General features: G+C 42.3%; 1 protein-coding gene across 15 annotated transcripts in view; it reads left to right on the plus strand.

Annotated features, from left to right (window-relative positions):
* RIMS1 (regulating synaptic membrane exocytosis 1) overlaps nt 1-23,398 on the plus strand; it is a 417,175-nt gene that overhangs the window by 268,248 nt on the left and 125,529 nt on the right. For 9 of the 15 annotated variants that reach the window (XM_088471345.1, XM_088471265.1, XM_088471230.1 and 6 more), the window contains one exon: nt 18,748-18,860. The exons of the other annotated variants lie outside the window; for them this stretch is intronic. In XM_088471345.1, the coding sequence (XP_088327471.1) occupies nt 18,748-18,860 (113 nt within the window). The remainder of the gene's footprint in view (nt 1-18,747; nt 18,861-23,398) is intronic. 15 annotated transcript variants of the gene reach the window in all.

The raw sequence follows: 23,398 nt of genomic DNA on the forward strand, positions 1-23,398 counted from the left end.
GTTTGTGTAGGAATATTAAGAAGGTCATCATCATAGAACAGCGGTTCAACCAGACTCTTTCCCCCTGTGTAACTTTCTTCTCCCTGCGTCTCTCAGCCACACAATCTCCCCCTGCATCATCTCTCAGCCACACCATCTCCTCCCCCCTGCGTCGTCTCTCAGTCACACCATCACCTCAATCTGCATCATCTCTCAGCACACCATCACCTTCCCCCTGCATCGTCTCTCAGCCACACCATCGTCTCCCTCCTGTGTCATCTCTCAGCCACACCATCGCCTCCCCCCTGCATCATCTCTCAGCCACACCATCACCACTGTGTCTTCTCTAAGCCACACCATCGCCTCCCCCCTGCTTTGTCTCTCAGCCACACCATCACCTCCCATCTGCATCATCTCTCAGCACACCATCGCCTTCCCCCCTGCATCGTCTCTCAGCCACACCATCGCCTCCCATCTGCGTCATCTCTCAGCACACCATCACCTCCTCCCCTGCATCGTCTCTCAGCCACGCTATCACCACTGCGTCTTCTCTCAGCCACACCATCGCCTCCCCCCGTGTCATCTCTCAGCCACACCATCACCTCCCCCCCTGCGTTGTCACTTAGCATACCACCACAGATACACACACCCACACTGACACACACAAACACTGACACAGATACACACACACTGACAAAGATACACACACACCAACAAAGATCAGATACACACACTTACACACACACACAATGACACAGATACACACACCTCATTCACACAAATGCACCCCCCCTCACCCCCACGCGGCAGTCCACCCCCACCTCCTCCCCTCTCCCCCCCACGGCAGTCTGCCCCCCCGTGGCAGTCCATCCCCCCTCGCAGAAAAACTAATAATCACCTGGCTGCTCCGGAGCTGAGAGAGTGCCGGGGAAGGAAGACACTCAGCAGCTCTCAGGATAGGAATGCACGCTTCTGCTGCAGCTCCCCTTACAGTCAGCACCAGCAGACACCGTTGCCTGCTCATTACATGACAATGGCAGTGGTGGGGGGGAAGGGGGGATGGGCGTTGCGGTTATGATGCCTTGGTCGGCAGGCCTGCCGAAGCGCCCAGGGCACGTACCCCGCTTGACACCCCCTAGTTACGCTACTGCTGAAAAGTCCCAACCATGATGAATTAGGCCCTCTGTAGTTGGATATTCTGTGTCAGCATAAGCTTCCAGCATACTACAAACATCCAATACCCATGCTGGCGAACAAAAAAATATAATTTTATAGTCCAGCCTCTATTAATTTTGGACCACCCCTTTCTAATTGTCTCCCAATTCCTTTAAACTGCAGCCTCTCCTTATTTTAAATGTGTCACGAGAGTAAGGAGACACTGAGTCTTTAACTATTGGTATTTGTGTACTTATAAAGTGCATCTGAGGTATAACAGACCTTAAAGAGCTGTCATGTAAATGCCATTCTCCTTAATCGGGGGGGGGGGGGGGGGGGGCTCACTAGTGTAGCTTAAAAGTGTCCCTAACTGTTCTTTGTTACAGTGAGATTGCTTTATTGAAGAAGTTGAAGCACATCTGTTACAATTTGTAATTTGTATGAATAGATGATTGCAGTCTTTATTAACCTAGAATACTGTAGCTACTGATAGCGGACTTACAGTAGGTGTAGTTTAAAGGACGTCTCAACAAAGGAGTGGGTGGTCTTCTAAAAGTTAAACATAAATGTAAATATAGAACACAAGGGGCCAAATGTAATAGGGTGAGAGTTTAGAAAATGTGAGAGTTTAGCAGTAAACTCTCACATTGGTTGAGTTTTATCTTCAAAATGGGAAAACATCTGAATGAGATTTTAAATCATGAGAGTTTTTAAGTCTAAAAAAACATGCAAGTTCGCTCTGTTACTTTGTTTTTGGACTCTATTACATTGGCAAAGTAGTGTCAGAAACTCTAACTTTTCTAAACTTTCACCCTATTACATTTGGCCCAAGATGTTTTCTTGCAGACCACCTAAACCCATCATGCTCTCCAAAGTCTGACCTACAACATGCTGCATGTACGATAAAAGTCATTCCTTGGTAGGAGCTGTACCGCAGCAGACATAAGGGTACTCAATGTCTGTCTTCTGTGTGTTGTCCACCAACAACATGCTGCCAGCAGGTAGTTGACATAATCCCCTGACTGAGAATAACTGTTAGAGGCCTGTATAACCACGGGGTGGTGGGTTGTCGGAACATAAGTATGTAATAATTTGTAATGTTCAGGATGCTCACACAAAAGCTTTTTTTTCAGTTTTGGGTGGAATTAGACTTTAGTAAACCATAAGGCCGGTATGTCAGTGTTCATGACACTACAGCACAAATGTCCTCCTTTCTCAGGTTTGAACATAACCTCACGCATTGTGGATAACTGCAGTGCTTTGAACTTTACAGAACAATGTGTAATATCAAATGCGTTCAATAGATTGCATCAAGCCAGTGAAGTAATTAAGACCATTTTTTAGAAAGCTATTAAAAACCAATCTAGCCATCTCTAGGGCCAGAAAATTTAATTACTATGAGATCTTAATGCTACTTAATAAACAGTGGGCCTTATGTAATAGCCTGCAAGATGCAGCACTAGCGCAGTTCAGATGAGTTAGCCCATATATTTAAAGCAGCAATAGTTTAAAAGGCAAAACCATCCTGGGTTTACCATTTAAATGATTGCTTCTTTAAAAATGTACGCATCTCACAGGCTATTACATAAGGTCCACTATAACGTAGATACCAAACTTGTTAATTTTAAATAATTTCAATTTAAAATAACCTGCAATAAAATGTAAACAAAAAAAGCTGAAATAAGTATATAATGTGAAATAAGTTTATGTTTTGGAATAAAACTTTTTTGGCAAACTAGTATGTCAGTCAGCACTTCTAAATGTGATATTAAATAAATCAAATTAATCACCCCAGTGGTATCAAAAGTGTTACAAATATACATTTAGCAGGCAGAACATTTCCTCAAAAATAATAAAATGGATGCAACTTTTTACCTTCAAATGCATTTTATTCGCACAGCGATGCGAATAGATAGCACATGCAGCTTCTGTTGATTAAAATGATATGCAGCATGTCTATATTCTGTGTGCGTCTGCGGGTGTAACTGCATGCGAAATGCTACGTTACAGTGTTCCAGTTGCTGACACTATAACGTAGCTTTTTGCTTGCAGATACACCCGCAGTCAGTCACAGAATATAGGCATGCTGCATATCATTTTAATCAGCAGAAGCTGCTTGCGCTACCTATTCACATCACTTTGCGAATAAGATGCATTTGAAGGTCAAAAGTTGCACGGAAAGACACAGAGCTACAGAGTCACGCCACAGCATGGCACGACTAGAAGGGCTGTTTAATGCGCAAGGAGGCTATATGTAGGAGGACACATCTGTATGTATGCATCCTCAACCAATATATACTGTAATACAAGACTATGAAATTACAAACTTTACATCTCCTTGCCCAGTATATATTATTGTACAGCATCATGGGTTGTGTAAAATACATGCCCTAGTATAAAGAATAACTCCAATGTCTCCAGTATATAGCACAGATCCCAAGCCACAAGGCAGGGACGGACTGGGGCTGTACATCAGCCCTGGCAGTCCACCCTGTGCGTGCTCGCGAAGGGTGAGTGGTTTCGTTTCAAGGGGGCGTGCCGTGAGTCACGGGGGTCTGGCCTCGTGGCGCGACCCCCACTCTTCCCAGCCCACTGAAATCCATCAAACTTCATCCAGGGAACATAAAAAATAAAAGTTTTGATTATTGACCACCAGTGCCAGATTAAGGTTCACATGGGCCTGGAGCAGTGGCGTAACTATGGAGGGTGCAGGGGGTGCGGTTGCTATGGGGCCCGGCGGCTTAAGGGGCCCGCCGGCCCAGCGATCGCACCCCCTGCACTTTCCATATGCCGGGCGCCCGCTGAGATTGTGTTACCAGCGGACGCCCGACTCCTACTCAAACCCCTGGCTGCAGCCGGAGGACGGAGCTCACTCCGTCTTCCGGGTCCCGCAATGCACTATGGGAGTGACGTCATGACGTCACTCTCATAGTGCCGAGGAGCTGACGCCGGGGACGGAGCTCAGGAATGAGCTCCGTCTTCCTGGTCCCGCAGTGCACTATGGGAGTGACGTCATGACGTCACTCTCATAGTGCCGAGGAGCGGGCGACGGGGCGGTCGGCGGCTTCACAGGAGCGGGGATAAGGTAAGTTTTTTTTGGTTTGTTTTGTGTGTGCGCACGCGCCCGCGCGCGTGGGGGGAAGTTACTGGGATCTCACTACTGGGGGCATTACAGAGGGCTCACTACAGGGGGCAGCTACTGGGGGCTCACTACTGGGGGCATTACAGGGGGCTCACTATTGGGGGAAGCTACAGGGGGTCACTACTGGGGGCAGCTACAGGGCTTCACTACTGGGGCAGCTACTGGGGTCTCACTACTGGGGGCAGCTACAGGGGGTCACTACTGGGGGCAGCTACAGGGGGTCGCTACTGGGGGCTCACTACAGGGGGCTCACTACTGGGGGCATTACAGGGGGCTCACTACTGGGGGCAGCTACTGGGGGCTCACTACAGGGGGCTCACTACTGGGGGAAGCTACAGGGGGTCACTACTGGGGGCTCATTACTGGGGGCAGCTACAGGGGGTCACTACAGGGGGCTCACTACTGGGGCAGTTACTGGGGTCTCACTACTGAGGGCAGCTACAGGGGGTCACTACTGGGGGCAGCTACAGGAAGTCACTACTGGGGGCAGCTACAGGGGGTTCACTACTGGGGGCAGCTACACAGGGCTCACTACTAGGGGCAGCTACAAGGGGCTCACTATTGGGGGCATTACAGGGGGCTCACTACTGGGGGCAATTACAAGGGGCTCTCTACTGGGGGCATTACAGGGGGCTCACTACTGGGGGCATTACAGGGGGCTCATTACTGGGGGCAACTACAGGGGGCTCACTACTGGGGGCACTGCTTAAGGGGCACCATTACAGTGGGCATTGCATAAGGTGCACCATTACAGTGGGCATTTAATGTTTTAGGGGAACTACTGTGGTTATTGTGTAAGACCTAAGTTAGGGGGGGCCCTTAAAAATGTTGCTATGGGGCCCAAAAAGTTCTAGTTACGCCCCTGGCCTGGAGCTGAAATTTTTGAAGGCCTATTGTGTACCGCTGCAGGGGAGTATGACCAGCACTGTGCCAGTGTGACTAGTGATGTGAGATCATGCCTAGTGTGTGGGTGTGGTCTACACAGGGTTTGTGGCCTACCTTCAACCACTTTACAGTGGAGCTATAACAAGTAAAAGTTTTTGTTTTGTTTTTTTGTGAAAGGTTGAGAACTGCAGAGTCTGCATTTCCTTGATGGATAAGAATAGAAAAAGAGAAAAGAAAAAAATCCAAAATTGTTTTGACATATTTCTTTAAGTGTGTATCCCACATCCATAGCCACTGCAACAAAGTGATTATTGATCATCATCACCCTTCAGTGATGCAGCAGCTCCCTATACACTAACGCACACATATTTTATATAATATATTTACCTTTCTCAAGACGAAACATCAGACAAAGGAACTGTACAGTATGTATCACCACAGTGTCTAAAACCTCATTTAAATACCCCCACCACTTACCTGTGCTCACTCCTTATGTCAAAACACCGGAAATAACATCATCCAAGTCCTACCCATCTATGTTTTATATCTAGCAGAACCAAATAATATAATAATGGGCTAGCTACATGCATAATCAGCCCCATGTAGTACAAGTGCTCAGCACCTCTGGGAACTCCTTCAAGACTGTTGGAAAACCATTCCAGGAGGCTTCCTCATGAAGCTGATTGAGAGAATGCCAAGAGTGTGCAAAGCTGTCATCAAAGCAAAAGGGGACTACTTTGCGGAATCTAAAATATAAAACATATTTTGATTTGTTTAATACTTTTTTGTTTACAACATAATTCCATATATGTTCTTTCATAGTTCTGATGTCTTCAGTATTAATCTACTATGTTGAAAATAATTTAAATAAACAAAAACCATTGAATGAGAAGGTGTGTCCAAACTTTTGACTGGTACTGTATATGACAATCAAAGGTGACACTCTAGAGGCTTGCTGTATAAAGTGAAACAACAGCGTCTTTATTCCATCCAATGTTTTGGGCCTCTGCCCGTCATCAGGGACCTGATGACGGACAGAGGCCCGAAACGTTGAATGGAATAAAGACGCTGTTGTTTCACTTTATACAGTATAAAAAGTCTCCAGAGTACCACTTTTGATTGTCCTCTACATATTGTTATTTAGAAGAACCTACATACATACATATACACACATACATACATATATATACACATGCAAACACGAACATATATACATACAAATACACAGTGTATATATATATTTATATATACACACACATACATAGGTTCCAGACTAACCTGTTTGGTAGTGCAGTGACAGCTGCCTTCCCTCCCATACAATTCAGCTCTGCCTCTGCACTCCACCCGCAGGGTTGTCTTCTAATAATTTGTGTTCCCAGGGGCAGCTGTCAACAAAGTTGCCAAAAGGGCCCTGGGTAGGGGGAATGGGCAGGGCTTCAGATGGCCCAGTTACCGTAGCTTCTAGTGACCCAGGGGAGGCAACTGTGGGCTGCCGAAGGGAGCTTTAGCATGACTTGAGGGCGGAGCTTCGGATGGCCTGGAGGTAGAGTTTCGGGAAGCATAGGGGTGGAGATTTGGCCAGCATGGGGGTGGAGCTTTGGAGGGTCGAGGGGGTGAGGGCAATGGTACGGCTCCGGATTCTCAGTTGTCTGGTCAGGTTCAATACAATGCAGTGTTCGTAGGGAATTTTTTTTTATCCTGTCTGCACAACAGTGACTGGATACTGTGGGCCTATTTTCATGGTGGGCTTGGAGCTGCAGCACCACCCGCCCGTTATTAATCCAGCCCTGTTGACCACACTAGCTCTTATGTGTCTGGGACCCATATGGGGCAACAACACCCATCTATTCTATTTGACAACAAAAAAAATCATATTGACAAAAAAATGGGAAAGATTAATATACAGTATTATAGTGTCACAAATTAACGTATACAGTATATCTCTTATTAAAATAGTAAAAGCATCACATCAGAGTTTTCTATGGCCGTGTGGTGGCACCACATGCAGTGTAATCAGACCAAACTGGCTAATTAACTTTGCGTATCTGTCACCAGGTTTAATGTTTCATATCTCCACACATTTATGCTTACATCCATTATATTTTTGTTATTTTTTTTTCTGTATTGCTGTTGCTATTGTAATCAAACTAGTCACAATAACAGCAGCTTTAGAACAAGGTTTATTGTATCAAAGAGTTCAAACCAATGATGTAATTAAAAGCAGCCAATACTAAATTTTAACTGTGCCTCTTATATCTTATCCGCACATATTTCCCCTACATTGCTTGCAGATATAGGACTCTTTCCAGAATTCCTGAATTATTGTGGTACTGCTGTGCTACACTATACACCTCACAATGACACTGAAATAATCCCTTAGCTTACATTACAGCTGGGTTCCAGGCATCCTGTACCTACTGCTAGCCTTATTGCTTTGCTACTAAGTTAAATCATGCAAAATATTTTAGTGCCAGTGAGGACAATACTATAAAATACAATATTACTGTCATGTTAAATACTGCTGGCAAAACCGTACAAAATCAGCATCTTTGAAAACCCGCCGCTTAGTAAATATAGCTCATAGAGACATATCCAATTAGGTCAGAGTTTACCAAAAATCTCGCACCAGCAGTGTTTTTCCCACAGGTGCAAGATTTTTGGTATCCAATTGGGTGCGGGGTTTTGATTTTATTTTAGTTTTTTTTGAGCACCTCCAGAGCAGGTCAGATTTTATTTTAAGGAAATGTCTCTGGAATCTTTTGGACACCCCCTAATGACTACTTAAGAAATTTCCAATTAGCTTAATTAGTCGTTAATTAGTTACTTCTGCAGCGCTGTCCTCCTTCCCCGTTTCTTCTCCAGCGTTACAGACAACTTCCATGGACTGGCCAGCTCATGACAGGTACAGTACTACCCTTAACCTTGCACACACTACACTACACTTCCCCTAACCCTGCACCCTCTCCCCGCGCACACCATACTACACTACACTGCCGCCGCTAACCCTGTTCCCGCACACACTACCTACACTACACTACCCCTAACACTGCACTCGCTCCCTGCACACACTACCTACAGTACACTACACTGCCCCTAACCCTGCACCGGCTCCCCGCACATACTACACTACACTGCACTCGCTCCCTGCACACACTACCTACAGTACACTATACTGCCCCGAACCCTGCACACACCACACTACACTGCACCCGCTAACTCTGCACCTGCTCCCATCACACACTATCTACACTACACTATCCCTAACCCGCTACCGGCTCCCCACACACACTACACTACACTGCACCCGCTCCCCACACTCAGCATCGGCAGCTGAGTGTGGGGAGTTCCACTCTCGCTGGATTTTGTACGCAAAAAAAACAGCGACCAATCTAAAATTGGTAGTGAAGTCTCCATAATTTTTTGCAGGCAAAACCTCATGGCCAATTGGATATGCCCCCAGTGTTGTTTCTGCTAATATAAATCTGGAACCAAATCCAAGAAATTAAGGTGTTTTATTGCACCATTGGATTAACATCAGCACAGATTTTTTAACAATTTTGTTAACATTAGGTTTACCTTTAAAACACTGGTTTTGAGATAAAACGATTATCTAACTCTATGCCATCATAGTGAAATGTATGTTCATCCAGTCAATAAGCTTTCGTTAGATAAAACCTTAAGATTCACCTAGTAACATATTTTTTAAATGTAAGTTTTGGTATTATTCTTCTGCTAAAGAAAATTATTTTAGTTTGTGCTCTATTTATAGATCAGCTGTATTACCTGTGCCTGAGATACTCCCCTATCAGATTGGATAAGTGGAGACAAAGTTAAACTTAGTGTCATTACAAGGGTGGTGCGGGTTACACCTGGGTGTCACCCACCGAGGGGTGAAACCAAAGTGCCGACTTCTCCTTAGTGACAGGAGCCGGGTGCATAATGATGCATTATGTCGGGTCCAAACACAGTAAAGGAGCTGGCACTGCACACAGACTTGTCCCCGGGGGCAGTTCTCATCTCCGGGACCCCTGGAGTGTCTAAAACAGGGGTTCGGGATGCGAGGCCATGCCCCCTACCCGCAAGGCCACGTCCCCTGCCCATGAGGCCATGCCCCTTTGCCAACGTTCTAGAGCGTCCCGCTGCATTACAACCCTCCCCGCTCTTGGTGTCATTATGGAGAGGGGCATAACTGATACAACTTACTGAGTTTGTAGTTTGTAAATGTTGCTGACTTCAGTAACTCACAACTAGTGTCATTTCTACCTTAACACGTCAGCTGGAATTTCCATCTTACAACTGAAACAAATTGAATATCTGCTTATTTTGTTTTCTACAGCAATTAGCAAAAAAAGTTAACAATAATCATTTACAAATCATTTTATTATGAGCTTGAGTATCTCAACAAATATGTGTGAGATTCCTTTTTTAAGTTTCATAATATTAATACAATATAAGTGGTGACATCCAAATGCTGCTCTTTTCAGTCCTGTATGAAATAAATACTGTAAAGACTTGGGGTAATTAGCTGGTAGATGGGTGTCAGTGGTGCAGTATCTAAGGTGCTCAATCAGGGTCCACACATCTTTTCAGGTATAAATAAAAGAAAAATGCTACTGTCAGCATACTGTAGAAAGAAAATAACAAATGCCTAGCCCCCATTCAGGGCACTGACTAAATTCTTTGCCCCTGACTACCTTTGGCAGCTAGTCTGCGTCACAAAGTCTCTGCCTGCTTCTCTTCAGGTCTATCGTCGGCTCGAGCCTGGCTTGGCTGCCACAGCTACACAAAGCACAACTCAGTCTTGGTGGCCTTCCCTGTCTCCTACAGGTATAGGTTCTGGCCTCCTCAGTCCTCCCTGCCTCCTGCAGGTCTGTCCCAATATATTAAAATAATTTATCACAAATTATGTAGTTTGTAAAATTTTTTGTTAGGTAAATAAGCCTTTAACTTTCAACACAAGACTAGAATATAAATGACGTGCAAATGAGAACAGTGCTGTATCTACAAATCAGTTGCCCCAGGTCCTGGGTCTATGCAGCCACAAGTCCAGAGCTGATAATCCAGGTTCTTATGTGTGATGCAGCCAAAAGATATATGGGTTCAATGTGTCGACTTCAAGGCTTTTTGTGGTCCACTATTACAGGACACCTTCTGTTTTAAAACATATTTTATTTTAGGCATTGATGACTTGCAGCATGTGCAGCCATTCCTATGGCATATTTGGACAGCACTGTGGATTTATGCTGGGTACACATTAGACTATATGTCATCCGATCCAGCGGATCGGAGCGACATATCGGGTACCTCGTCCAGTGTGTACCCACTAAGTCGCTCCTGCGCGCTGTCAGCGACATCCTCCATCGGCCCTACATGCAGATACTTAAAGTGAAGCAGCTGATTGGTCATTACGGGCAACTGTTTCACTATCTGTCATTAAGTTTTGATACATCTCCTAAGTGAGGTTATGTGAATTTAATGTGTCTGTTTGACCTTTTTGCACGGCCACAGTTTTATACCTAGCTCCACCAAATTTGGCATGGTAGTTTGACCAGGATTGGGTTTTTGGCTATGTTTGAAGTTCATCAGAGCCATGAAAGTCTATATGGTGCTCACCAAGTAGGCCGTGCAGTCTCTGATTTGAAATTTTGGTTTAAGCAACTTCGCTCAGAATGTCTTCCAGTCTCTAAAATTGCACTGATCTGAAGGCTCAGGCTTATATGTACCAGTGGGGGGCAGGCAGAGCTCCAGCGGAAGAGCAGTGAGTCGGAGAATCAACTGTCACACTGCACCTGCACCGACAGTTACTAATTTCCTCCAAGCACATTTTTATATGCCTTGGTCCCCAATGTTGGTCTGCAATGTAAAAAATGAAGGCTGCAAATGTACTTTAAGGTCCATTCTTCAACCCATGCAACACCAGGTATCCCAGTTAGTAGATAATTTTTAAACTGATCTTCATTAGTATCTTTCTTAAAATGAATGTTTATTAATGTTATATTTGCAGATGCTATACAGCACATGGATGTTTATAAACATGCAGTTTAGAAGGTGCCCATAATCTCTTTTGTAATGCCATCATTCTGTCACAGTCATGTAAGGTGGTAAGAAACTACATACATTGGTTCCTGGCTCAGTGGTGACAGGGAATTGCAGGGGGAGTGACCGTTGCAGACTCAGCACCTCCTCCTGCATCTCCAGGGCCGTATTGAAGACATTGCAACAGCCGAGGGCACAAAAGTCTTTCTTACTCTGAGGAGGTGTGAGGACATTTGTATGTCTGGCATCTATGCATTACTACTGCATTCTTACTGAGGACCTATTTTTCCTTGCCCCCTTATATGGAGCTGTCACTGTCACGGAAACAAAGTAATTCAGTTGAACACAGTAGCAATATGTTAAGTTATTATAATTTTGATGATTATTATATAAAGATGCTGATTGGAGCGTCTCGGGCATCAGCAGATGATGTAATTTGTCAGTGCCCTGCAGAGAGAGACGCACATGAAGCCATCGCTTGCCTGCCTAACCTCCTGCACCAAAGCAGCCTGACCAGCAGCCACAAAAGCAGGCAGGCACACAGCCTGCCACAGCCAGAACTGCAGCCTGCACCACAGCCTGACCAGCAGCCACAAACGCAGGCAGGCACACAGCCTGCCACAGCCAGAACTGCAGCCTGCACCACAGCCTGACCAGCAGCCACAAAACGCAGGCTGATACACAGCCTGCCACAGCCAGAACTGCAGCCTGCACCACAGCCTGACCAGCAGCCACAAACGCAGGCTGATACACAGCCTGCCACAGCCAGAACAGCAGCCTGCACCACAGCCTGACCAGCAGCCACAAAAGCAGGCAGGCACACAGCCTGCCACAGCCAGAACTGCAGCCTGCACCACAGCCTGACCAGCAGCCACAAAACGCAGGCTGATACACAGCCTGCCACAGCCAGAACAGCAACCTGTAGCAATGCTGGAAACAGTCCCCACCCCTCTCTTTTGTTGCCTTTTGTGACCATCTTTGTCAGACCTTAAAACAGAACATTTTTAATTCTATAGAGAAAAGCAGGGATTACCCGGTTTCAGTGTAAACGGGGCAAACCCGAGAATAACCCGGGTCGAGTTGCAGTGTAAACGGGGTCTGAAGCAGAGTTCGACCCGGGATTGACCAGTTTTCAAATTCCAGGGTCGGACCCGGGATTTTGGTGTAAAAGGGGTATTAGTATACTGCATGTTGTATGCTGATGAATGTGGCCTTACATCATTGTATATTCACACCATTCCCCAAAACTTCTGTTCCCAGATACTGTATCTTATGCCCATACTGACAACCAGTTACATCTCTATGGCATAAAAGCCTATTCTATATACAGTATAGTGAGGAAGGGTGACTCATTTAGAAAAAGAAAAACTTGTGAGTAGATGACACTTTTCATTCAAGATCAGTTACAAACATACTCCTTTTAACAATGCCTGCAGCACTTTTAATGTTCAATGATTCTTTAGAACATATTTTCTGTATTGTATATTAGTAGGAGAACAGCTCTACTGTGTTTGAGTGTGTTGTAATAATGTGGTGGGACATCCGGGAATTTCTTTATGTTGGTGACACAGGCCAATTGTCTAATATTAATGCAATATTGCATTTTGTATGGCCGAGGGGCTGGGGCACAGCTGAAGCTGTTTCTATTATTACAATTACTGACTGATGGATGTTTGATGTAGAAAATAGGCACACAGAAGAGAAGCTGCAATGACTGCTCTAACTCAGTGTGACATAATATATGAAGTGGAAAGAGCAAAATATTCTGTGGTCCCATCATGCCCTTTGCTTTCCTTCAATGCACATAAGTTTGCAGAGCTAGATAACAGTGTTTTTGGATGAGCAGATGTTGGCACAAGCCAATGGGGGAGAGTTGGACAGACTGAGGGTGTACCCTGCACAGCATGGACTATACTACAAAACTAATTTCCATTTTCCAGTGCTTGATTATTGAAACAAGATAAAGTAGAAATATCACATATGTAGGGGTGCTACTTGCCATGCACAGGGCTACACAACAATTTGTACCCCACAAAATAAAGTAGCACTAGCTCTAATCCAATCGTCTTCAAGGTCTCATCCTTTAATTTTAAATGCATCCTAATTTGTCTCTCTATGTTCTGCTCCAGCAGAGCAGGCAGACTGAGCAATTAAATAGAAGGCTATGAACTCAAAAATGTTACATTTAATTAAACCTTTTCCAATGGCATTTTCAATTTCATTTTTCATTCATCAGAACAGAAAGCTCCCTGGGGCTTACAAGTGCCCAGACCCAACCTTAGGGTCTGGTCGTAAGCCCTGATGGTCACGATGGTGATCACCATCGCGACCATCAACCTGGTCGGTCATTAAGCTGTGGGTGGTAACCCACAGCTTAACGATCGACAAGGAAGCGGTCATTCAGGATGCAAGCGGCCGCCCTGATTTAGAGCGACCGCTTGCAACTAACGACCGCCTCTGAATGAGGTCCAGTGTGCCTCTTCATATATATACCCAGAGAGAGGAGATTATGCTGCAAATTGATGTGCACTAAGCTGGCCAGAAAGATACAGGTATGCAAAGCCAATGTGTGTCCTTATTCTCATACATAGTGTGCTTCATAGATGAGGCCAAGGCCCAGTATATAAACAAATATGAAGTATCTTTGTCATACTCCGTATTAGTGAAGGAATGCCCAAACATGGCCACATTAGTAAGATATATTGTATTTGATAACTATTGATATAAGGATATGTTTCCCATCTTTTTATGCAGATATATAGACACCACACCTGTCATGTTTTTAGATTTAAAGTAGCAGATGCCATTTTTCACAAAAAAACCAATCTATCATGTTCTTATTTTATTTCCATTTAATTTTTTTCTTTAAGTGAAAAAAAGGAAGTTGCCATAGAGTAGCATTGTGTGAGAGATGAATGACTTTTAGTGACGCCTCTAGTGTGGTGGACAGCGTAATGCTGGATTGAGTGCAGGGTGAATGAGTGTTTTTTTCTAGTTCAATCCTATATTATGGGAGTTTTAATCTTTGGTTGGAATATTTCCACATACTCACTAGTGATCTGCACAAAGTGGTGGCCTTGGAAGCTGATACACCATTATTGTTTTTGGAGAGCATAGAAGCTTGTTGGGTGCTCTCCTGCCACTCTTAATGGTTTTATGTAGCTCTGACAGCCCTGTTTACAGATATTCAGGATGAAGAGTGATACAGAGTTAGAGGCCGTAAGTGTTTTGTTTGAACTCCGTAACCAGCTCGGAAATATGGGGGACATTTTATGACAATGATTCCACAGGTAACTGTGGAAAAGGAGTTGTTGTTCGGAGAAACCAATATGATTCTGCTTGCCATTTTTTTTAGTGCAGTTTGAAAATAAGAACAAACATCTGATTGGTTGCTATACCAACACTTTTTCTTTATACTGTACAAGTCAAATATTATTTTGTATGATGAATTAGGTGATGACTTTAATAACTAAGGGTGGAATTAAATTCAATGCGAATTGAATAGCGGCGGGAGGGAGCTCCTGGAGCTATTCAATTCAGTGCGCTGTTATATCGGAGAATGCTGGTTCTCACGACTTACCATGGGTGTTTACGCTTGAGAACCGGCATTCTCTGACTATTCTCTGACTAAAGTGTCGGGCATGTGGCTGTTAGTGCCGCGCTAAGCAAGAAAACTGCGCCCAGCACTTTTGTCGGATTTCTCCTCGCATTCCCAGGGGGGTGCAAGAAGAAATCCTTAGCCTCCCCAAACACCACGTTGAATTGAATAGCTTCGGGAGCTTCCTCTCGCAGCTATTCAACATCACATTGAATTCCCCCCCTAAAAGTACAAAATGTTTAAAAGAAAACAATTTGCAAAATGAAAGATAAATTCTCCATATTATCCCCATGTATACTATAGACATATACTGGACTTTATTTGAAGTGATTTGCTGCATTAGATACTCTCCAAAACACTAAGACATTGACATGAATGACTACCATATTTTCCATACTCCTGGAAATAGAATGACAAAAAATAATATTTTTAAAAAGGGGGCAAAGTCATGCTGTAAGTAGTGTAACCCTTAAACCAATATACCATCCCAAAAATTAATGTAATAAATAAAACCAACTATCCAGATATCTCAGCCCAGTGATAACACTGTGTCGCAAATCCCTAATGATATACAACTTTTATACTGCTTTAAAATGTAAAGTTTTCTCACTTATCCCTTAATCATCAAACACTAGTGCCTCTTGCCACAAGTCAAGCACTTTGGACCTTGGACCTTACCTCGATGTTTTGCCAGTGCGCATGCGCACGAGGGAGCCGGCTCCCTCGTGCGCATGCATGAGACCCGCTACGACCGACAGCGCCGGTCGTAGCGGGTCTCTTTCCAAAGGGGGCGAGCTGTCGATGTTGATTGACAGCTCGCCCCGTTTGGAAGGCGGGCCGGGGGGGTGACAGCCCAAACGGAGGCGTTCCTAGTCAGTGGGGCACTAATGTCAGTGGAGAGCTTCCGGCTCTGACAAAGCCAGAAGCTCTCCGGGGCTTACGACAAGTGAGACCCTACCCTAGGGTCTCGTCGTAAGCCCCGATGGTCGCGATGGTCTCTGACCATCGCGACCATCACCCGAGCGGTCGTTAGAGCTGTGGGTGTTAACCCACAGCCTAATGACCGCAACAGAGGCGGGCGGTCAGGATGCAAGTGGCCGCCCAGTTTCTGAGCGACCACTTGCATCCTCCGACCGCCTTTGAATGAGGCCCTTTGTCCTTCCGGTACCTTGTTGCATATAAGCTAGGACCGCAAGGTGCATATTGATCCAAAGTTGTCCACTCCTACTTTTCATTCATGGCTTGGAGAGACAAGCGTATGAATGGATACGGTACTTGAGGAATCCGGAGTATAGTGCGACAATTTTACTGTGTTCTGCCTGCAGTTATTATTTTTTAATGTTCATTTTGTAGTTTGTAGCCATAACATGTACTATCATGTAAATAGCAGTGCTGTCCAAATGTTTTAGTGGATTTGTACAGTGTATTTAAAGGTGTACTTGTAGACTATAGTGCCATAGAAAGATCTTGATGGCAGATGACTGTCCCTGGCTTACAGCAATTAAGTTGTGAGGGTTATAATCACTGAACATAAGTTAGCATTGGCACACTTGTCTACTAGTAATATTACATAGGCACTGTTTCAATGACTATCTGTATAGCTATCTTTACCAGTGGGAACATTTCACACATAATTATCAGTGAAAATGGCATTTGATTGAGTAAACGCAGCACAAGGTTTTGAGACTATAAGCAGATAAGGTTTATTGATAAGATAAATATATACTTAGCTAAGGTTAACTTTATTGCAGTTCATAGACATCAGCTTCAATGATTCCTGGGGAGTCCCTTTTTCCTAAGCAAGTTAGGTAGGGTACACGCTGCAAAGATATATCTGCAGGTCGACTGATCTGCAGATATACCTGTAGATGATGTTCGCTCATATACACTGAACGACCATCATCTTCCAGACAGCCGCAGCACAGCCGATGCAATATGTCTGTGAACGACGTTGTTAATAGACATTTCGCTTGTACACACTGGCCGCCAGGCACCAGATATATTGGCCGATCAATTGATCTCTGTCAGTGTGTACCCAGCTTTAGACATCCAAAAAAAACTTTGTGGATACTGGACGTCATCCGTGTTGGCTCCAGGCACAAGGACTGAAGTGTATTTAATATGGCTGTTTTATACACTTGACAATGCCCAGTTATGATTCAATTGGTGCTATACTCTATATACCTGCAGGGGTGCAGCATTTCCTTAATTATTGTTATTAAAGAATATTCATGTTATTAACTCACTTATTTATCTACGTAAGCTAAAATGCCAAGGCTGCCATCCTGTGTTATGATAAAACTACCTTCCTACGCATTCAGCATGTTTAAATTCAATAACAACTTGTCTCTGCATTTGTCACTACGTGATCAGAGAGTGGCCTTTGTTTTTCATCTAGGGCCTTGGCTTAAAAAATATACAAAACGTACACAGATTTATACAGATGGGCAATATGGGGCAAGAGTCACATACTACTGTCATTAACCCCTAGTGGTCACACTCTCTATGGAAGATGTGAGTAGTCACAAGAAGTAATGTATTTGTAGATTACAAAACAATTATAAAGGAACATGTAATATCCTTAATATGTATCTATTATTGTAAATATAAAAATATCTAGGTAAAAAACTTAGAGTGGCACCTTTTGTCTTCTTTCCAGACAAATTTAGAAGCAGAGAATTTATTTTCAAATACTACAAACTGTTTTATGGTCTACAATACTTCATCTACTAAATACTCATAATTGCTCCTAATTAATTATTGTAAGATATAATTGTTTATTGGCAATATCTGAAAAAAACATATATAAAACATGTGTGCTGGATGAGGGCAATATTATTCTATTTACTTAGTGTGCTGAACTCTGGTGCTTTCAAATTTGGAAGCAGACTTTACAGTAACTGTGTTCCATTATCCATTCTGAAGCGTTCTGAGGATTCTACCTAATGGTTAAAGTATTTCAACAGTGAGTAACCAGCACCAATCATCCTAATTCGATTGGAAGTTTCTCTGTTGAATCAGGTATGATATCTTTAGAATAAGGACACTCATGACATTGAAGTAACTTGATTTTTTATTAATGCTATAAAGCTAGATATTAATACTATAAAACTAGATATAAGGGGAAAGCCAAAACGTAATGGAATTTTGCTCTTAAATTGAAAAAAAAATATTCGTTGTATAAATCATTGTCAATGTAACAATCCAAATGCACGTTTCAACATCACCGTAACCATGAAACTGCATTGATAGGAATTCCGTATTATGTTGTGTAACGTTTATAGTATATGTATATGAACAATTAGTACATCACATTTCCAGCTTCTAATTTATTTTTTTAAATGAAATAAAAATGTTTTCTGTGGTTTGTGCAGCACCATCATTTTTCAATATTTTATTATTGCCTCAATGGATCCCAGCTGTTTTAAGCAAATATTAGAATTTTCTGTCTAATTTGTGAAGTTAATGATTAAATGATTAGTGACCTAGCATAAGAGCTAATATGTTATTGTAGGTATAAGCAATACTTTTATCAATAATAGAATCCCTCTCTATCGTAGAAGTTGGTTGTCTGAGAACTGAAGTTATCAAATATATTTGTAATAGATGTGAATGGCCAAATATACTCTGTACAGCGCTGCAGAATATGTGTGCGCTATATAAATAAGTGGAAAATGTAGCTGAAGACAATCTATGTAAATGACTATAATTTTTAGAATTGTTATGTGGCTTAGTACACATGTATAATTGCCTACAGAAACAGAAATCAGTTGTCAAAATCTATTTAAGTTAAATAATGTGGTATTATTGGTAAACTCTACATAGAAACACTTGATTCGTAGTTATAAAAAAAATACAACAATCAGTGTTTCTTTCCTTTAGTAAAAGGTAGATAACATGTTAAATGATCTGACAGTATTTCTGTTTTAAATAAGTTGCACCTATTTTTCAGCAAATTTGTTAGTGGAAGAACGTGCACGACAGATGAAAATAAAGGTTCAGCGGTTTAAGCAGACAGCTGGGTCTAGCTCCAGTCAAGAACTTGAGAGAGAGCAATATCCTAAGGTAAGTGCCGAAATTCACAAGTTTTAGTTTGGCAGAAAAATAAAGTATTATTCATTAACCAGTATTGTATACAATTAGAAATAAAAACAGCATGAGGACATTCAGCACTAATTAAGTTCATATGAAAAAAAGATATTTTCTTACCTTTATAGAGGAGTGCAGATATTCCAAAGGACAACATTCCCAGCCAAACACTGGCCTCTTTTTTGAAATAGTGCCACTGTGTCTACTCTACTGAGAATAGCTTTATTAGTGCTACCTATTGTTATTGTTAACTAGTGTGGACATACTTTTCACTTTGGCACTTTATATTTTCACCCACAAACAGTAAATTTTTATAGGATGGCATATACAGTATGAAACCAGTTCAGATTGTCATTTTTTTGGTACTCTTTAGAAAATTGAAATAAGTAAATATCTAATTTATTGCTATGGATTATGTAAATATTAAGCTGTCTGGAAATGTATAGTTAATTGGGATTCACTTAAAACAAATGTAATGCTAAAACAAAAATATTATAAATGTAATGCTAAAACAAAAATATTATAAATGAAGATGTCCACTGAATTTCTTATTTTTATAATGTAATTTATAATACCATGATATGCATACATTCAGTGGACAAAATGGAAAACTATAAGTGGTGGTATAGATGTTTTGAAGTGACTGGGTTTAGTGAGTTGAGTAATGTTAATTTAATTTTAGATTTTTTTTTTAACACTCATCCAATTGTAAAGCGCAACGGAATATGCTGCGCTATATAAGAAACTGTTAATAAATAAATAAATAAATAAATAAATTTGACCAGCTGAGACCAAATGAAATGTTAAGCCATTCATAAATAAAGAGAGATGTCTGCTTTTATTAGTCAGACACCCTCTTAAAAAGACAAAGTCTTCTGATCTTACCCTAGTTAGTCATTTTCTAACCCAACCTCTATTTGACATAAGTGCAGTCTTTTTAACCCCACTTACTGTAGACTAGCGATCCTGCTTGTTTGTGGCTCACACAGTGGGGCAAGTACAGTAAGTCTCCCTCCAGCAGAGCTAAACAGAAATAAAAACATTAGGGAAGTAAAGGGTAAACGTTGCAATTTATGTTGCTTTACAATAACATAATTGACATCGAACAGTATCCCCATCATTTTGAGCATAAATATATATAATTTCCATTATATACAGAGCAGTGTAATCTGAGTGTATACCGTGTATACAGTGCAATGCAGCTATTTAGGAAAAAGTTTGGTGATACCACGACCGTTTAAGACAAATGTTGGCAAGCTGTGGCTCTCTACCTTATTGCAAGACTAGTAGTCACAACCTGGGCAAGAGGTCAGTTACTGGAGGGACAGCACAGGAACTATAGTTCCCTATCAGCTATAGAGTCATATCTTACATTTGCCTGGTTTGGATAATGCTTTGACACATTGGGTCACCAATCCTTCATCTCTAAGGCTCCTTTGTTGGGCAACAAACCAAAGCTAGCAGGCTATACAGAAAAAGAAACCATGCAATCACTGGTCAGTGCATTCTTGTATTGACAGTGTAGTGCAAGAAAATGGAGAACCAAAGGTGGGTACACACCTGAAAGATATATGTCTGCAGATTGAGTGATTTGAGTGATCTTTAGATTGTAAGCTCTCACGAGCAGGGCCATCTACCCTCTTGTGCTTCTCCTTACTATAGTGTAATTTACTTCTTACTCACCACTAGGGCACCTAACACTTGGTTGCTTATGCTCTGTTGCTTATCTAGGTGATATGGTCGCTAATGTAACAATATATATTATCCATGTCCTGTATTGTATTGTTCTGTATGTCACTTGTATACAATTTGTTTTTGTACTTTGTAAGGCGGTGCGGAACACTTGTGGCACCATATAAATAAATAATAATAATAATAATAATAATAATTTGCAGATATATCTTTAGATGATGGTCATTCATACACACTGTACGGCCATCATCTATCCGGCAGCCGCGGGTCCCGCTGGCAGGGAGGCTGCCGCTGTGTGTGTACGGGCAGTCTGCAGCACCGCCAATGCGATATGTCTGTCAACGACGCGGTTCACAGACATATCGTCTGTACAATTGATCGCCCTATATATCGCCCATTGTGTACCCAGCATAACAGTCTTGCCACAAGAAGCACCAGGTGTAAACACAGTATTTACACAACTAATCTTCCATTTAAGCCACTCAGGAAGGACTTTCTGTGCCCAGACTTGTATGCTGTGTCATGTACAGATGTGTCTTTATACACTTTTTTGTGTCTTTGTCGCCCAGAAATGCATTTTAGTCACACTGTGATGTGCCTAAGACTCACCAGGAGGCTGCACTGATTAATTTGATATGCAACACTTGTACAGTATATCTGTGTGCACCTGAGTCTGTGGGATATATTTACTAAGCGTCAGTTCTAAATAAAAAATGGTAAGCCGACCAAAACCGCTAATTTATTAAAGTCAAACACGATGAGATTCTAACAACCTGACAGAATACTTTGAACATCGGGCGCACAATCAATGCTTTTATATAGAAGATTATAGAAGCACCTAGATTTACTAATGGTTGCATCCGAAAATGCCTGAAAACTGACATGCCCAAATAATAGACTAATAAGTACCAGGTGTGCTTGAGTTATAAAACACATTCTTTTGAACAAAGCACTTATTAAAAACTTTTTCACATGTAAGTATACCCTTCCTTTGTGTTTTGTTATTGCAAAACTAAAATTACAGTAATGTTACCTTATATAGGATAGGTGCTTGATGGATATCTACAACCAGGGCTGGATTGGCCATCTGGCACTTCTGGACACCAGCACTCGCTCACAGAACATAGGCATGCTGCATATCATTTTAATATGCAGAAGCTGCTTGTGCTATCTAGTCACATCGTTGTGCGAATAAGACCCGTTTGAAGGTAAAAAGACACACAAAAAGACACTCAATGCTACCGAGTCACGTCACGGCATGGTGCGACTAGAAGGACTGTTTAACGCGCAAGCAGGCTAGATGGATGTAGATCCATATGTAAGCTGAAATGTAAACTTAATGTCAGCAATAATTGGACATTATCGTTTTCTTTTAGGAAGTGAGGCTGGGGATGGGTCTACAGGGCCTCTCCACTCCTTCTCTCCTCCCCCTCCAGCTAAATGAATAACAAATAAATATAACACTAAGAGGAAAGACAAGACGAACAAACATTGAAAAGTAAAACCTACACTACACTCCTCACAAACACACCATAGGCACACACAGTGAGAAGATGAAAAATAAAAATGACACCAGACAAAACATAAGACAAACTCTAAACTCAGACAATACTACACAGAAAAAGAAAAGGCTACTTTCAGAAATCCCAGTAATATTCACCAAACGTCTTTAATAAATCACCTCTCACCTACAACCACCAAACTATGAGGAGATGCTTGTTCTGGTGGGAGTGGGTTTGTAGGGGTTTGAGATGTAAAAATTGCATGTGGTATGTTTTATGCTATACAAAAACTATTAGTCAACCTCTAGTTGGTCTGTTTGTGGACAGTTTTGTCATCTGTTTTAATTGAAAATGTCAAAACCAACAACAAAACAGAGACAACAAACATCGCTGTTGGTTTTCAAATGACACTGAAAACCGACGGATTGTAATTACACATTTTTTAGACACAAACATGCCGACTATCGCAAAACCAATGGTTAGTAAATTTACCCCCTAATCTCTATACGAGGTGCTATGATGCAGCGGCCGTGATTTTTTTTCCATGCAAAGTTCGGTTGTGCTTCATTTACAAACTCAGACACACACAGATATACAAGTGTGAATTAATCAAAGTCTCCTGGCACTTTGTCATATCTCGACTGAGACACAATTTTCAAGGAAAAAGACGCTCGGCGCAAGTGGAGCCGCACGGGACCTTGTGGCTCCCTCACGCCAGGTGTCTCGGTCCACATGATGTAATAAGGCTAGGTGTATGAGGACACATCTGTATGTTGTTACCTCTCTCAGCCCTGCTATGGCAGGAGATGAGGAATTAGCGGGGCACAGTGGAGGATTGGTGTGCAGCAGATGAGGAGATTACGGGGGATTTGTATTGGTTTGGCAGGAACAATGAGAATTAGAATAACAAAACATGAACCTGCACCTTAAGTTCTTGCTAATAAACTTAAACGCTCAAATGTACTAGTTTATAACAAGTTTATTTTAAAAATGAATAAAAAAAAACGATATTCACAAATGGCAGTCACATTGTGTATCCCTTTCAAAACTAAACAATCATTTTCAAATCACCTTTTTGTTGGTCAAGAGAAAGAGGGATAAAAGGAACAGATACAGGGGTATTCAATTTGGAGTGAAAAGTCATTTTTTGCGATGTTTTCGCACCGATGACGTCATATTCGCTGGTTTTGGTTTTACACCGTATTCAGTTTCAAAGACTTTTCGCAGATTCGAAAAGTCTTTGAAAAAAACGGGGATAACTTTTCACCACTGAATAGGTGGCGAAAAAAAGTGCAGAATTGGGGTTTAGGGGTGTAGGCT

Source organism: Taudactylus pleione, unplaced genomic scaffold (assembly GCF_031769625.1).
Source record: "Taudactylus pleione unplaced genomic scaffold, aTauple2 ptg000015l, whole genome shotgun sequence".
Lineage (NCBI taxonomy): Eukaryota > Metazoa > Chordata > Amphibia > Anura > Myobatrachidae > Taudactylus > Taudactylus pleione.